The sequence below is a fragment of the Asterias rubens genome, chromosome 2, assembly GCF_902459465.1.
Source record: "Asterias rubens chromosome 2, eAstRub1.3, whole genome shotgun sequence".
NCBI lineage: Eukaryota > Metazoa > Echinodermata > Asteroidea > Forcipulatida > Asteriidae > Asterias > Asterias rubens.
The window spans coordinates 17772631-17790162 of record NC_047063.1 but is presented as its reverse complement, the minus strand read 5'-3'; the positions used below and the strand labels follow the sequence as shown (position 1 = coordinate 17790162).

The following is a 17532-nucleotide window of genomic DNA, read 5'->3' as shown; positions in this document are numbered from 1 at the left end:
AGCGTCAGTTTTTAGATGGGGGGGGGGGGGGGGGGTTGGTAAACATTCCCAGATCAACTCACAAGACTGATTGAAGAACAAAACTACACGAACGAAAGGTTTGATAAAGGTCAGTTGCGGAGTGACCACAACTTTGCACAAAAAAAGAAATTACCTTAAGATGTTCACACTCCACGGGTCCCTGCGACCTTTGACCGCTAAGGTCAACTAGGACCATGCGACCTAGACTGTTCTGACAGAGCCGAAGCACAGTTTGCATGGACGGATGGGTGATATGTAGAGCTCTTATCATGATGTCGCGTGATTCAACGTAGCTGTTATGCCATGGTCTGGAGTAATCTAACCCCCTACAAGAGAACGGAAACTTACATTTAAATACTTCATTCGCTAGGTCATAAAACTATGGCCATTTTTGAAACCACGGCTTCAGCTTCGGATTTGGCTCAGGCTAGCTTGGCATGTGGTTGTTTTGAAAATATTGTGCGTGCTTTGCGTACGCGCTCAGGGATTCAGACGAGAGGACGGAGTCTCAAGCCAAATCAAAAGCCGAAACAGTGGTTTCGAAAAGGGCCTATGCTAGCCTGCAGTATGATTTTATTTGGTGAAAGCATACACAGCACAAAGTCACGCACACTTTTGCAAACAAAATGGTGAGAACCTGCTATTGATGTTCTATTATTCCCTAAATAATCACTTATACCAGCCTCCAATACACAACCATATGGTGAGTGCATCTACACAGCACACAAACAGTTCTGCATACAATTATGTCACCATTCTCAACATTGGAAGTTGAATGCATTCAAAACAATCGGTCAACCCACTGGCCATTGTTACTCTCAATAAAAAATAGCAATGTACAAATTTGTATTGACGCACAAAAAAGGGAAAGGGTACATAAACACTTACTGTGGTTCTTCAGGGAGCTCTCCAATGTTCACATTTTCTAACCCCTTGATGTCCGGTTTGACTAGAACATGTTGAACTAGGAAAAACAATTAAAAGAATCAAATTTATTACAACACATATATAATTTTGGGTTGAACAAAAAATCTACTAAAGCTGGACTTGCGACCGCACAATCGTCAGCAGCACCTTTAAGACTGCCAGGACTATACTTTCTAAATCAGTATACTAGCTATAATCTTCAAAATAGGGTGTCCAAATTTGACTGGATGGAAAAACAGGGTGTCCAAATTTTCAGCAGTGATTTTTTTAAGAACTAATTAGTGCCGACCAGCCATATTAGTGTATAGTCACAACACTTTCAGATGTAATTTTTTTGTATTATAGAGCACACAAAATTTACTTGGCCAAGTAAACAAGGCGTCTTTAGGGCATTCAACAGGTATTCAGGCCGTCCAAAAATAAAATAATGCATTGCTGGCCGAACCTTGTCTGAACCAGAGTGAAGGCCAGGTCGTCCGGGATGGTTAAGAAAAAAAAAATAGGGAATATAACTTACCCATGGACTTCTTCATACTGTTGGTCCACTCCACCTTGACCTCCTTGAAGAGCTCCTCGATGAACACCTGCATGTTGGCGTTCTGTGTCAGATGGTCCGGTATCAGACCAAGTATGTTTTGAAACCACTCTGACTCCATCGACGTCACTGGGCTGTTCTCAACACACTGCTTCATGAAGAGGTAGTTTTGCTGTTGGGTTGATTTGAGGTGAATAATATTATTAAATATTCACAAAATTAGCAGGTGTTTGAGTGTGCGTTTTTTGTGTTTGTATCCAATAAACTTTTTGGGTTGAATTGTGCATTGGTTAATCACTGGCCAAAGACTGTGTCAGTTATTGGTTTACAGCCATAAAAAATCACACCCCTAATTTGGATCAGGCCTTCAAATAACCCACTGCACTCAGTCATAACAACTTCCATGTGCCCTGTGCTTTTGCTGTGGTGCCCTTTGCAAAGTTCCAATACAAACTGACATTTTCCTCAAAGAAGTGCCCCTTACCGGTGGAAAATTGCTGTGCCCTCCGAGAGACAAGTTCAAGGCCTGGGACTTGGTGATCAACTATTGACCCATAGCCTATAGACGATGTGACCTCTGACGTCACTCGAAAACCATAACATGATTCGCGCGCATACCGCCGGGCAAAACCTTTGTGTTTTAGCAGCCAGCTAGAAAGTGTATGCAATCTTACCATGACTACGCATTTTTTTGCTCGGCGAAACGTGACGTATACAGTGTGTTTTCAACAGAGGGCGGTTTGAATGTAAACATGTGTCACATCGTCTATAGTCTCCCAAATCTGCCAATATATATCATCTTTGCCAAAATGAAGGATTTGTGTTGATTGATGGCTGTAGGTCCAAATGACAATTGCTTTTCTCTAGGTCGGGCATTCTTATTTTTTCCTATGTCCATTGTCCAAACAATTTGGTGTGTAGTGAAATAAAAGAGGAGGATATTGGAGGATTGAGGTCACCTGCAGTAATAAAGTGAATGGTTAACTCAGGACAAAAAAAAGGCAGACAAATTAACGTGTTTCACAGCAATCAAAAATCAAACTTGTCGGCACCGTTTGTGGTCCATTGGTGGCAAATGAAAGTAAGTTAGTTCAGCAGAACTTAACCAAATAAATATTTCAGTAAAATCAGTTGGGTAATTTGCAACAAAATGTGGACGTGCGTCTAGTGTTCTCAGACTGTGTAAGTTGTTAACACTATTGACTTACTAACTCCTTTAGTTTAGCAACTTACGTGCTGAAAAAAAAGAGTTGAGGTGACAAAAGTGTATACACCAGAAATTTTGTGTGTGTGTTTGACTAACAGTTTCCTTCCTTTCAACAGAAAATGAATTACTCTATGAGTTTGAAAGAAATAATTGTTGTATAACAGTGAGACAAGTGTAAGAAATTGTGAACAATTGCAATTAGCACCACAAGTGTTTGGACTCAAACTTGTGAAAATATCATGTTTGTCGGGGGAAATGTGTTTTCTTGTCAAGTGAAATGGTGCTTTAAGTAGGTACGTGTGTACCTCACACTGTGAAGAGACAGGGATCTAGACTTACCCTCTGCATGCGATCCTTGCTCATCATCTGTATATTAATGTATGATATGGGGGAATGGGCGGAGGTGAACCAAGGGTTCAAGGGGGAGGCTCAAAGGAATTTGTGAAAGTTGCAAGAGATAGAAGTTTGGAATCAGGTGAAGTGTTAATAATGGGATAGAAGGGGACGTCAGAATTTGTAGAGTATTGCGGTAGAGAATTGAGTTTATGGATTTGTTATTAAAAAATGAGGCGGGTAAAGAGAAAAGGAAACAAAACATAAAAATTGCGTTAACAACTAAGCAACCACAATGGCAACAACAACAAAACTATAAACATGATCAAATTAATTCAACTTGCCAACTAGAGCATGATCAAATTAATTCAACTTGCCAACTAGAGCATGATCAAATTAATTCAACTTGCCAACTAGAGCATGATCAAATTAATTCAACTTGCCAACTAGATTGATTTGAAAAGCGACAACAAACACAGAAAACACCTTCTCAAATAAACTTGGAACAGCTTGAACGAAAACTATATTTCATTATGAAATAAAATATTTAATTAAATTCTACTTTCTAAATAAAATGAATCTTGAAAATGATAACACCAATAGCAATTCATTAACACAATTTTAATTTGTATTACAACCTAAATGATTAATTTTAAAATTTACAGTGAAACTAAATAATAAATCTAGGGAAGAGCATGCTTATTTTGTAGAAACGCCATTTGCCAATCATGCCCAAAAAATTAATATTATTTACCCAGAACAAAGTTAAAACGTGGTGGAGAAAACGAGGTTTTCCTAAAACAAGAGGTAAAAATAAACACAAAAACAAATCGAATGAAACAAATACCTGATTCACATCACTGTCTCAAAATACTTACAGATTTAGGGTAGTGTGGATTCTGTGCAGTTGGCGGCCTTTTCCTGTTACTGTCTCCGATATCTAGCTCCACCTCTTTCGCATTCTTATACAGAATATCCGTCAGCAAGCCTTGCATTTCTTTGGCTCTTCTATGTGTCATTAGTTTGCTCTTGCTGTAGTCTCTGTTGTTTGAGGAGATGACACTTGCTGGAGTGTTGATCGGGGGAAGGCGGGGAATCCCATTGACCAAGCGAGGGGGCCCATTACGGGTTCCCCTCGGCCCACCCTTACCATTTACATGGGCAGCCATCTACAACGACAACAAAATTAAAGAGAAGAATTTAACATTCTTGACACAAGTAAAGACTAGAACACATTACTACGGCATCAAGCAGAACACAATGTCAAAAACAATTTAATTTAATCCAAGAGAAAAAAATCAATTTTATAAGTTTGCATATGTGCCTCTGTCCATTGTCCTGTACGTGCAAATATATTTATTTTAAAATACTTGTATAGGCCTAATGTTTGGCTCATTTTTGAAGGCACTGGACACTATTGGTAATTACTCAAACTAATTTTTAGCATAAAAATTTACTTGGTAACGAGTAATGGAGAGCTGTTGATAGTATAAAACATTGTGAGAAACGGCTCCTTCTAAAGTAACATAGTTTTCGAGAAAGAAGTAATTTTCCACAAACTTGATTTTGAGACCTCAGATTTAGATTCTGAGGCATCGAAATCAAGCATCCGAAAGCACACAACTTCGTGTGACAAGGGCACGTGTTTTCTTTCATTATTATCTCGCAACTTAGACGACCAATTGAGTTCAAATTTTCACAGGTTTGTTATTTTATGCATATCTTGAGATACACCAAGTGAGAAGACTGGTCTTGGACAATTACCAATAGTGTCAAGTACCTTTAAAGATTATTTTTGTTTTATTTTTTAACAAGCTTGCTATACAAAATATATTTTAAAAGTTTCTTTAATTACTAAATTTAAATATTTATCCCTGGAATTGAAAAAGGAATGCAGTTTTCCTTGCTTTTCTTGAACAACTTTACATAGTAAGAATCTTGCATTTGTTGAATGGTTGGCTGAAAGTGTGTTATTATTTCCTTCATTTGTCCTATGTTATTGTCCATTTTCATAACTTATTTCCTTTTTTATTTATCACTTTCTCAAAAGGTTTGTTATTTATTTAAAAAAATAGTATTTTTGGGGGGTGAATTGTTTTATTATTTTATGTGAAGCGCAAAATGTTCTGTGATGCTGGATAGATGGACCGCTCTAGTTAAATATGGTTTTAAATAAAATAACTAATTGATGAAATTCTTAAATTTAAAGAAAAGAAAATATTACACAAACTGCTCAATCAAAAGTCAAACGAAACTTAAATTTAAAAACAAAAACTTAATTTCTTTAAGTTTTATTTATTAGAAACTATTTAGGCCCCTATAATATTAACAAACGTTTTTCAATGGCCTTCAGATTCAACTTGACATAGATTATTTTCTTATATATTCTTAACGTAAACAACAATGCGCTTCAGCTCTTGAAAACCGTAAATGAGTAGTGAAACTGTGTTTATGCGAAATGAAAACAAATCCAAAAACAATATGGCGACTTCCACAGTCCCACGGTTTTCCAGTTCGCGTTGAGCTCGTTGTAAATTTCAGTTTACGAGATGGTGAGGTGGTACAACTTACGTTTTAACAGTGCAAAAATGTACACTGACTATTCCAGTCCTTTCAGCTATCTTCAATTCAATTCATGACGCAAACTTTAATGGTAAAAACTAGATTTTTGTATTACAATTTTTAACGTTAGAATTATTGTCTCTAGTTTCAATCATTTATCTCGTCGTCAGGGTGAAGTCCGAAAGTTGCCGAAAGATTGCAAGTTTGACTCGGAAGGTTTCGGAGACAGCAGTAGATTGTTGGGTCAAGGGTCATCACAGCGAGCGCTAAGCAACCTGACGTCACCAAACAGATTTGATCGCACACATCTTGTTTTGTGTACACCGCACCGGTTTGTACACGAAGATCTGAAGATCGAAGTTTAAACATTGAACATGAGATAGAAACGTTTGAATTATGTGAATGAATGTTACCATTTAACAAGGTACGTATGGTAAATATTAACAATTTAGGACAATTTAAGACGATAAAATACCCGATAAACGTTCAAGCTTGTGGAATAATTTTTAGAGATAGTTGATCCATCAGAGCGACAGGCCAGCAGTGCAGTGTACGAAGAATGCATCGTCGTTTGTCAAAAACGAAAAATCATTCATTGTTGATTCGAAGTTCTGTTTCTTTACTGTTCATTGCTTTGATTGCCGTTACTTTACTTTTTTTACGGCAGGTACAAAATCCCTTAAGGTTCAGCTTGGATTCAGCCACTATATCAGTGGTCCAATTTCATGGGCCATATATATGGCCCTGCTTAGCCTTAGTGTGCGTAGTGATTTTTAGTCCAGTTTTAGTTTGGAATTATGTGCTTACAAACACGGTGCACAATACCACATGCACTATTTTCATAATTGTGTAAAATCATTAAAATCTGTCAGTATAAACTTGAACCTGTTGGATGGCACTTCAGTTGAGTTGGAAACAGGAAACACAAGAAATGATTTAAACTGCACTCCATCTACAATCTGTCCTTTTATATTTTCTTTAAATAATATTTTCAGATTTCCAATTAGTGACTGAGGAATAAACGACACGACACAACAGTCATGGCTGACGAGGAGAGTAAAGCTCCAACTGAATTGATGGAAGTGGACAAGGAGATGCAGACTGATGAACCAAGTGAGATAACAGTTGAAGAACATGCAGAAAGCTCCGTCAATGCTGAGGAAACAGAAGGGAACCCGACGCCTGTCGCAGAAGGAGAGGGTGCACCTCCAGTTGAGGCAGAGGTAGCACCTCAAGCTGAGAGTGAGGCTGCGCCTCCAGCTGAGAGTGAGGCTGCGCCTCCAGGGGAGGGAGAAGTTACGCCTCCAGCTGAGGGAGAGGTTGCACCTGAAGCTGCTGTAGATTCTGCCCCCCAACCTGACGAAGAGGCCACTCCACAAACAGAAGCTGCAGCTGAAACAGACAGAGGAACAGACGAACCTGTCGATGGGGAGGTTGCACAGGAACAAACTCCCAAAGAAACAAAAGAGGATGGAGTACCGACTGAGGAAGCACCACAAACTGATGAGGTTTCCGCGCCAGAGACCCCGGGAGCGACCCAAGAGGCTGAAGTAACAGACGGGGAGAAGACGGAAGAAGCGACTGACGATGTCGCCGTCGACTCTGCTGTTGAGGAAAGTAAAACAACCGAGGAGGAACAACCAAAGACTGACCAAGATGTTGAAGATTCTCCTCAAGAAACAGAGACTGCTGAGGTATCGACACAAGAGGGGGAGGAAGATATAGAGAAGAGAGCATCACCTGTTGAGAAGGAGACGGTTGGCATGGAAACGGATCAGACTGATGAGCAACATGAGGTTGATCCTCATGCTGCTTCACCGGTGCCGGATCCTCTGAACGCAACCGCTACAGGTAAAAATAAATCTCTATTTAAAGGAACACGTTGCCTTGGATCAGTGGAGTTGGTCTTTGAAAAGCATTTGTAACGTTTGTTATAAAATGCATATGATTAGGAAGATGTTTTAAAAGTACAATATAATGATCCACACAAGTATTCCTCGAAATTGCATGGTTTTTCTCTTTTTACCTCGTCGAAACACACAATCGGCCATTTATGGGAGTCAAATTTTTGACTCCCATAAATGGCCGACCATGTTAGTTTGCGGAGTTAAAGGAAAACCACAAACTTTCGAGGCAAATTTGTATGGATCATTGTATTCTACTTCTAAAACATCTTTTTAACCATATGCATTTTAAAACAAACGGTTACAAACGCTTTTCAAAGACCAACTCTTCCGATCCAAGGCAATGTGTTCCTTTAATTTAAGAAGATTCAATGTTTTACATGTGTCACATTGGTGGATGTCAAAGACCTGGGGCTGATTTCACAAAGAGCTAAGATTAGTTTTAACTGCAAATCGATCACAGTTGCTTAGTTAAGTGTGATGTCATTAATACAAATCACTATAGTAATACCAACCCCAGTATCCACACTTGATGTGAACATTGGGTTCACAAGAAAAAAGTGCGTACAAATTAAATGTTTTCACTGTTTTAAGCATTGAATTTTTGTCTTGCGAGATCAAAACTAATTGTTTTACTCATTTATCAAAAATTATTGTTTTTCAAGCAAAACTATTTCAATGGAAGTTTCCAAACATTTCCGTCTTTATGCCATGTAAGTTGAATCTGTGAACTTTTCTATTTTCACACTTACCCATGTTATACACACACTTTTTAAAAATCGCTCCAAATTCTTTTGTTTTTGCAGTGAAATTTGTTTTGATGCCGAGTGGCCAGGTGACAACGATGGCGTGCGCTCTAAGTCAAACCATGCACCAGCTTCGAGCTCACTTTGCTACAGAGTTGAGAATGCCGTCCGATCAGCTCGTCTTCATGTATGATGGTAAGAATTTACACTAGGAGAAAATAAAAAACCTCCAGCATTTTCAAATCATTCAAGATCCAACAGTTGATTTTGTTGTATCTAGTAAGACTTAATGCTGTAGCAGCTCTTGAATTAAACAGCTTTGTGCACTAGGCAATAGCATATGTTGCCCCTTGGGCTTGGCCTTGGCCTTGTTGCCCCTTCAAAAGGTTTCCCATATATTTTAAGATTTTTTTTATAGAAGTGCCCTTTGCAAAATGAAAATGGCCTTGCCCTCTCAAACAAGTTTCTCCCAGTACTCTGAGCAAAATGCACTGTGCTGCCCAGCACAGATTTCTCCCAGATGTACTTCAGCAATGATTGCCCCATATCTTAGCATGAATAATTTCGTTGAACCGCTCGCCTTGGTGGATTAAATTGCATTTTTAGAGGTTGTTGTAGCATACATCACTGTTCACCAACGGACGTTCATTTTGTCACCAGGTTCAAATGTGAAAGATGGTTTGACCCTTCATGACCTTGGCGTTGGTCCTAATGGTGCAGTCCAGATGGAGATCTCCTCAGCTGATCCAGTGGCTAACCCCCTGAAATCCCTTAAGCCTAAGCCATCGTACATCATGCCTGACGTCATTACTGTTAAAGTACAGAGAGGTAAGTGGTAGAATAATCATTCCCTGACGAGGTTGCAACTTTTAAGATATTTTTTCTGAGGCATAAAAGAGAACCAGTTGTGGCATTTAACTTTAAATCCCCAGATGCCCCTGCATGGAATCAACTCATAAGTGTTTATGTTAGATCCTTTCAAAAAACAAGATCCCTTTTACCGATGTGCAAGTTGTGTAGGACCAACTCGTGTTGCACCAACAATTCCATCCCATACACACGCAAATTTACAACAACAACAACAAATCTTTTTTTCTTGTCATTGATTTTGTATTTTTGTTATTTCTAAAATTGCTGCACCCTGTCTTGTTGAAATGATGAACAGATGAGTTCAAATATACAGTTCACGAGTTCAACATTCTTAAATTAATCACTCACAAAGTTAGGCAGCAAATTTGGTCAAAGTAAGTATTTTGTAATGATTGTTAGGGGGTTTTAAACATTTCTGTGACCTTCTATTTCACACAGACGGTGTTCAGGAGGACATAGTAGTGGAGATTGAACGTTCCATGCAACACAAACCATTCCTGGGTGGCTATCGTCATCGCAACACAGGAGCGGAGTTCTTCCACGCCTCGGCTCAGACCAGACCAAAGTCGCGCAAGGACAGCGGGATCGAGAAGAACTGCCGCGAGACGCAAACGGTCAAGAATAGGAATGTCAGACAACAGAGCAAGATCGATACCTCCACACAGATGACGATGATCGGCTGCTACGTGTCCAACATGACCGATAAACTGATGGTGCCTGGGAAGTATCAAACGGCCGAGGAGTATCATGATATCAGATTGAAGAAGGTAAGAATATTGTCGTCAAATCCTAAACTCGTCGGCTCAGTGCTGTTTAAGGTCTTTAATCAAAATATTGTTAAGTTAATAATGTGTTTGAGTTTGAAAAACATAAGTCAGATTCCTCAAGTAAATTTATTTCTGGAATTTCTTCTTTATAAGGGCAAGGCCATTTTCATTTTGCAAAAAGCCCTTCCATTTGAAAAGTCTTTTGAAGGGGCACCAAAGCCAAGATAAGGGCAACCAGGAACAGTTACAGTGGCCTCTGTCTAATTCCAGGTCTGCCCTCAGCTTATAGATTCTTAAATTAAAACACAGTCGAACTAATAGAGGGCGTTTGTTCCACAGGTGTTAACCGCTATAACCAAAGCACTCGTATGTATCCAATATTTTTATAATATATATACATCAGTGGTGTAGCCACAGTGGGCAGTGCTGGGAGAGCCTGCCCAGAACTAACACATTTCGCCGAGCACTCTGAACAAAATACACTATGCTGCCCAGCAAAGATTTCCCCCAGATTGCACTTCAACAATGGTGGCCCCATATGTAAACATGAAAAATTTTGTTGAACCCCCTCGCCCTTGGTAGACTAAATTTGATTTAGAGCCCACCGATACAATTGATCTAGCTACCCCACTTCTACATATATTTTGATTTTAGGTCATCATACTGCAGTCTTATTTCCGACGATGGCAAGCCAAGCGTCAGGTCGCAAAGCTACGTGTAGATCTCGCTCAACGGTTGGAATGGGAGAGAAAAGAAGCCATTCGCAAAGTAAAGGAGAAGGAAGATCGCATCCGAAGGGAGTTTGAGAAACGGATGAATCCACGAACTAAGGAAGACTTTGATCTGCTGTATCATGCACTGGAGAGTAAGTACAGGAACTTCCTTAAAAGGAGATGAAAATCAAAGCGGGAAAAAATAGAAACAACATTTGGACCTTTCTTTTCTTGAAAATGTTAGTCACTATTCAGGGAGAATGATGCCATCCTTGAAGTGGAACTGTATTACCTTTATCCCCCTACGTTATTTTTAAGCCTCCATAATTTGTTTTATCTGTGGGTTGGGGACTGTGAGGACTGGCTGTAGTGTTCTATTCCAAATCCTAGGAAATGTGTACAGATTGGCTCACAGTTCAAATTAAAATCAGTATGCAGTTCAATGGTTAACCTGGACTCAATTTCATAAAGCCTGTACGCACAAAAATTTGCTAGGCACAGAATAGTATTGCTTACCAGAACCAGGTTACCAGCCCAAATTACATTGAGTTTGCATTGATTTGGCTGGTGCCCGACTCAATATTAGCTTAGCAAAGAAATTTGTCAAGCAGTATTGACAGCTTTATGACATTCGGCTCAGAAGTCACAATTCCCGTTGAATTACCAAGGAACGAAAATGTTCAAACTCATATGCTATCATTCATTAACTACACTTTTAAACCACTTGATTAATTTTACAACAAACAGAGTGGCGCAAGGAGGAGCTGGACCAGATCAATGCTGCGTTGAGCGGGCCGAAGCGAAAGGCTGCCCTCTGCCACCTACTGGACCAGGAGACCCAGCTGATCGCATCCATCGGTCGCCACAAACTGGAGGCAGACACTGACAACAAACAGCGTGCTATACAGAGCTTCCTGGATAAGGTAGAGTACATGCCCCAAATCTTGTTACAGCCTCCAAAATTAAAACTGCCATTCACAGTCATTGGATTTGCTAAACAACAGGCATTATGAGGCACTTGTATGTACAGTCATAGATTGGTAAATACTCCAAAACATAATGACCATTAAAACTAAGTGAGAAGCACTGTTGCTGTCGATAGGGATAAGCCATTTTGAGAAAAGATTCCTGTCCTACAGTAATATGATTTTGATAAGTTATCACTCCACTACATTTGAATTTGAGAAATAATTCGTGCATGGATCATTTTTTCAGATTTCTGAGGGTTGGTGTTCTTTGTGAATGCTAGAGCCAGAGATGCGGTTGTTGCCCGCTATCACCTCACTATATATGGATGGTTTTGGCATTCTTGTAAAAATAAAGTGACAGTTTTTATATTGACAAAAAAACAAATCTACGGCCTAGCCTTTATATATTGTTCCAAAGTGCCTTTCAATATAAAAGTGTGTACAAATTTGAGGCGATGGTCGTTTGTGGTGAGCATGGAACAGTCGCCACAAGAAGCAAAATTGTTGTCGCAGGGTAAAAAGACATTCAGCATGAGAGTTACTTTTTGTTTTCCCGTGAATTACTAGAACTAAATTTGGTAAACTTTACATTTGGGCTTTTAGCCACTGTATTGCAGTGTTTTAATAAATAAACCATGAATAATAATAATAATAAATGCTCACTCACTTTATTTAAAAAGTTTATTTTATGGTTGATCATGACATTATTATTTTTCTTTGTAATCATAGGCTGCTGCCCCTAAGAAGTGGCGCGCATTCGACGGCAAATTCACCGAAATGGACACTGCGTACACCATCAGGGCGCGTGAACTACGTGATATCTACAAAAGTCTCAACATGAAGTACTTGACACAAGATGAACGATTGGATGTACTACTTACTCTCAAACACACAGTCAAGGTAAAAAATACAACTCTAATACTAATATAATTGTACGATCTATAATGGATGTTCATTGAAATATGCTGGGCGGGAGGATTTGGGGAGACAATATAATAGTGTGCCAAATTGTAGTGTGGAAAGATTAGAAAAAGTCCCTTTTGTCTCAATGGAATAGTCCGACAGTGTCCCAAGAGAATCCCATCATTACACAAACGCACAAGACCAATGGCAATACATCCTACCCATACAAAGAATAATGGTTGTAACCATTATTCTTCGTGGGACATTTAAAAATGTCTCACTCAATGACAAAAAGGTCAAGACTCTACTGATCGAATTGCTGGAGTCCACTGTGGTTGACCACTTGGCCATGGCACGCTATGGCCATGGCACACCATTACCAGGGCACTGTTTTATTTTGGTTGTTGAAAACAAAATTATGAACAGTGTATTTACATGCTGAAAATTTGTGCACGATTTTTTACTATTTTCTCCTGACTTGCACAACAGATTAAGCCCGAATTTACACAGGTTCATTATTTGATATAATGGTTGATAACACAACACATGAACACTGTCTGTGATTATTTTGTCGGTTCTACCAAACCTGTAATATACCTTTAAAGGCAGTGGACACTATTGGTAATTACTCAAAATTATTATTAGCATAAAACCTTACTTGGTAACGAGTAATGGGTAGAGTTTGATAGTATTAAACATTGTGAGAAATGGCTCCTTCTGAAGTGACGTAGTTTTCGAGAAAGAAGTAATTTTCCCCGAATTTGATTTTGAGACCTCACAATTAGATTTAGACATGAAAGCACACAACTTCGTGTGACAAGAGTGTTTTTTTCTTTTATAGTTATCTCGCAACTTCGACAACCAACTGAGCTCAACACAGGTTTGTTATTTTATGCATTGAGATACACCAAGTGAGAAGACTGGTCTTTGACAATTACCAATAGTGTCCAGTTGTCTTTAATGAAAGGAAATTTTCCAATATTTTATTTTTTTCAGGAGCATGACTGTAAACTGACCCAGGAGATAATAGAGCTGATAGACAGGGAGGCAGATCTCTTGATGAGAGGGGTGAAGGACACAAACCTGGAAGGGTTGCGTAAACGCATCGCGACACTCTTCTTGCAGTACGTCAAGACGCCAACGTTCAATGCAGAGGCGGCTAGACTGCTCAAGGTAAAACATTTGACAAAAAGCTTGGAAATTCCTCTTGGAGAAAAACCAGGCTCCAACATTTTTTATTTTTTATTTTTTTTAAAGGATGGGTTATAAATTGGTTAGGGTTATACTGATTTATTGCCAAAGATATAAAACCATTCAGTATTCTACTCCAGGTTGTCTGGTTGGCTAGTGCAGTGTTGGAAAACATCCCTGTTTCATTTGAACTATGGACCAGTGAACAAGCTGACAGACTAGTAAAATGACAAGCTTATTGGTCCTGCTGGCTAGTCAATAAAAAGGTTAAGGGCAAATCATGTCAATCCAAAATCCTTAAAAGTTTTGTCGCACAAGATTTGAATTTTGAACATTTTGATTTTTAGGTTCCACAAGATCCTTCCACTCTGCGCAAGAACATTTACTTCTGCCCAAGCTGCAACAGCTACCTGCCCTCCACGGAGTTCCAGCTGGCGTCGAATTCACGAATGGTCGGGCGGTGCCGCCACTGCCAGAAACTGGACAACGACGCCAGGGCGCGCCAGGACTACAGCCACTACCGCTACATGCTCAAGGCACTGCGCAAGTCAGAGGAAGCCATGAACGACGGGTCACGTATTGCTTTCCTGTTGCAGGTATGTAGTTTGTCTCTTACTTCTAAAATACTGGTATGTATTTTGAAAGAAGCCTCAAATGCCACTGGCATCCATTTTGAATGAAGCCTCAAATTCCACTGGCATCCATTTTGAATGAAGCCGCAAATTCCACTGGCATCCATATTGAATGTAGCCCCAATTGCCACTGGCATCCATTTTCAATGAAGCTTAAAAATCCACTGGCATCCTTTTTAAATAAAGCCTCAAATTCCACTGGCATTCAATTTGAATTAAGCCTCAGATTCCACTGGCATAAATTTTACATGATGCCTCAATTCCACTGGCATCCATTTTGAATGAAGCCTCAAATTCCACTGGCATCTATTTTTGCATTATAGCTCAAATGCCATTGACATCCATTTTACATGACGCCTCACTGGCATCCATTTTTAAATGATGCCTCAGACACTACTGGCATCCATTATACATGATGTCTTAAATGCAACTGGTGTCCGTTTTAAAGGAAATAATTGCATCAAGGATGAAAATTGTTTTGGTATCCACATTGGTACTGAGATGAAATAAAAAATAACATCATTATTGTTTGTAAATGTGAGCATCGTGGAGTAACAATTGAATACACACTTTTTTGATATTACAGGAGGGTGATCTACGCTACCTGGTAGAAAACATCTGGGGCTCGCAGAGCGCCCTCAGCGCGTGGACCGACTTGTACGATCTGGTGCTAGTGCGTTGGGATAGAGACGAGGAATGGTCGCCGTGGAATTGCATCCTGCTCACCAAGGATGAGACAACGACCCATGTTCAAATTGAAGAGCTGGAAAAGGTGAGGTTTTTTTTAAGGGTGTTCACAATATTGGTCAGATTGAAAAAAGAAATGTTTACAGATGTTACACTTCACTCAGTTTAAGGATAATCTTTTGGAAAGTTCCATTTTTTTTTCTTTTCTTTTTCAGTTTTTGAAAAATTAGTTAGTTTTGATCCCATGATGTTTAAACAATTTTTTTTTAAGATTGACAAGTGTTGAGTATTTTTTTCTTTTTTATTTTCTTGTGACTGCAATGACATGTTGGGTCAAACAAAGTGAGGACACTTGTGAGGAAAATTACCAATGCTGCCCCAAAACTCAGTGATTGGTCAGTATTCAATTAAATCCTTCTTTTGTTTCATCTAGGGTTATGGCCGAGTCTTCTGCCACAAAGTCAACACCAAGCACACCCTGGCACGGAACTACTTCTCTCGTCTTCCTGGCATGGCTGAACATATGAAAACAAGAGCCAACCAACCCAAGCCAGGCAAAGGCATTATCACCCAAGCTGTAGCACCCACCAGGGCATAGATATACCTTATAGATCCCTTGCGACAACTGTCTGCAACGCTTGCCATTTTGGAAGTCAAATTTCATGTAAATAGTCCCGTTGCCTAAAATGCGCGCAAGACTATTTTTAACACGCAGAGGACACTGATGGCTCCCAAAATGGCACAACCAGATTTTTGGAATGATGCAATATGAATTGAGTCAATTGATCTTATGCATTGACGTCGCCATGTTAGAAATGCATATAGGATGCACCAATGCACAACTTCTTTTGATCTCTATCTGAGGGCGCCCTACTTGAATGACACCATGTGCATAGGGTCTATACAATAGGTTGAATTAAATGAGATGTCAGCGTGATGTGATATTGTACATAGTTAATAGAACTTCTTAAACCATATCCGTCCATAGACTTGTAAAAACAAGAAAATCAAACACAAGTCCTTCTTTTTGAAATGCAGAGACTGTTTTCTTTCCAAAGGGTCTCATAACTCGCCAAACCTGTAGAGGATTGGCCAGCATTATCTTTCCTTAAAATGCCTTTTTAACATTTGGTAATGTGAAGCTATATAAATCCAGATATAATTGTTATTATTATTTATCTTTTTTTAATTTAATTACTGATTTTATTACCTTGATTTGATTTGTAGAAAGCTAAGGTGGGTGATCCAACTTGATAAATGTGGAGGGGATTTGCATTTCTAGGACTTGACTTAAAGCGGCCATCCTGATTTTGCAGAAAGTTCCCCGAAAATATTTCCATGTTCTGATAATCAAAAATATGAAAATCTCCCTGATTATGGAAACTTAGACCAATGTATATAAATTTAAAGTAACTTTTTTTATTAATAATTTCTCAAGTCACATTTCACAGCACATTCCTGTATTTATAAACAATGTGTAAAAACCTTATTACAACTGAATGTCTACCTATATCTTAAAAACATCGGTGGGGATTTCTTGAAAATATATATTGTTAAAGTCTATAAAAGGTAAGACCCGTGTTGTTTTTTTGCCAATGTAATGGTGATATATGGGTCACATTATCAATAAAGATAACAACATAATTTAAACACCTGTGAAAGTTTCATTTGAATACCTTGTCTACTTGCTGTGAAAACAGAAGAAAACCTGCCTCTAGCTACCAAGCAATCTTGGTAGTCTAGTTGGTAAGACACTGCTCTAGAATTGCAAGGGTCCAGGGTTTGAATCCCACCAGAGTAACATGCCTGTAATATTTTTTTCACAGGACTCTGGAAAGTACTGAGTATACAGTGCTAACACATCAGTGTATATGGGTAAAACAAAAATGTAAAAAATTAATATTCTTTATCCCGATGCAAATTTAACATCTATTATAGAAAAAAAAACTGTTGCAGTAGTTTTTATCAAGAATGCTGAACCCATTGAGAGAGGTGGCATAGGTACCAAACGCAGCATTCACATATAGACACCACAGAAATTTGAAGCTCCAAAACTTTCCTTAAATCTGTGGACACTATTGGTAATTACTCAAAATAATTATTAGCACAAAACCTTACTTGGTAACGAGTAATTGGGAGAGGTTGGTAGTATAAAACATTGTGAGAAATGGCTCCCTCTGAAGTACTGAGTTTTCGAGAAAGAAGTAATTTTCCACGAATTTGATTTTGACACCTCAGATTTAGAAGAATTTGAGGTCTCGAAATCAAGCATCTGAAAGCACACAACTTATCTCGCAACTTCGACGACCGATTGAGCTCAAATTTTTACAGGTTTGTTACACTTTATGCATATGTTGAGATTACCAAATGAGAAGACTGGTCTTCGACAATAACCAATAGTGTCCAGGGTCTCTAAAGGCGGTTCAACTTTCCAACATACGTTTGTTGGTTTCTTATCAAATGGGGAGAAAAAATAATTTTGCAGTATGTTTACCATCATTCCCATCTTTATAAATACTAGCAGAATGCCATGTAGGCCCAGGTCTAAGCTTTTGGATAGAAAGTA

The 17532-nt window shown here is 38.9% G+C and overlaps 2 protein-coding genes across 5 annotated transcripts in view; one reads left to right on the top strand and one right to left on the bottom strand.

Moving 5' to 3' along the window:
• LOC117307159 (dynein heavy chain 12, axonemal-like) overlaps positions 1-5714 on the bottom strand; it is a 60293-nt gene extending 54579 nt beyond the window's left edge. For 2 of the 4 annotated variants that reach the window (XM_033791827.1, XM_033791828.1), the window contains exons 1-6: positions 5595-5714; positions 3902-4192; positions 3030-3056; positions 1466-1655; positions 910-985; positions 155-347 (exon numbers count right to left, since the gene is read on the bottom strand). In XM_033791827.1, coding sequence (XP_033647718.1) covers positions 155-347; positions 910-985; positions 1466-1655; positions 3030-3056; positions 3902-4192 — 777 coding nt within the window. In that variant the 5' untranslated portion in view covers positions 5595-5714. Of the gene's footprint in view, positions 1-154; positions 348-909; positions 986-1465; positions 1656-1967; positions 2042-3029; positions 3057-3901; positions 4193-5594 lie in introns of those variants that run through there. The other 2 variants (XM_033791829.1, XM_033791830.1) reach the window with 2 other exon arrangements.
• Positions 5715-5915: 201 nt separating this feature from the next.
• On the top strand, positions 5916-16750 carry LOC117307142 (IQ and ubiquitin-like domain-containing protein). The gene is made up of 12 exons (XM_033791812.1): positions 5916-6009; positions 6581-7436; positions 8296-8430; positions 8896-9063; positions 9544-9872; positions 10527-10737; positions 11333-11508; positions 12283-12453; positions 13453-13629; positions 13995-14243; positions 14866-15051; positions 15400-16750. Exons 2-12 carry the CDS (start codon positions 6626-6628, stop codon positions 15562-15564), a joined length of 2778 nt encoding a protein of 925 aa, XP_033647703.1. The 5' UTR covers positions 5916-6009; positions 6581-6625; the 3' UTR covers positions 15565-16750.
• Positions 16751-17532: the final 782 nt, after the last annotated feature.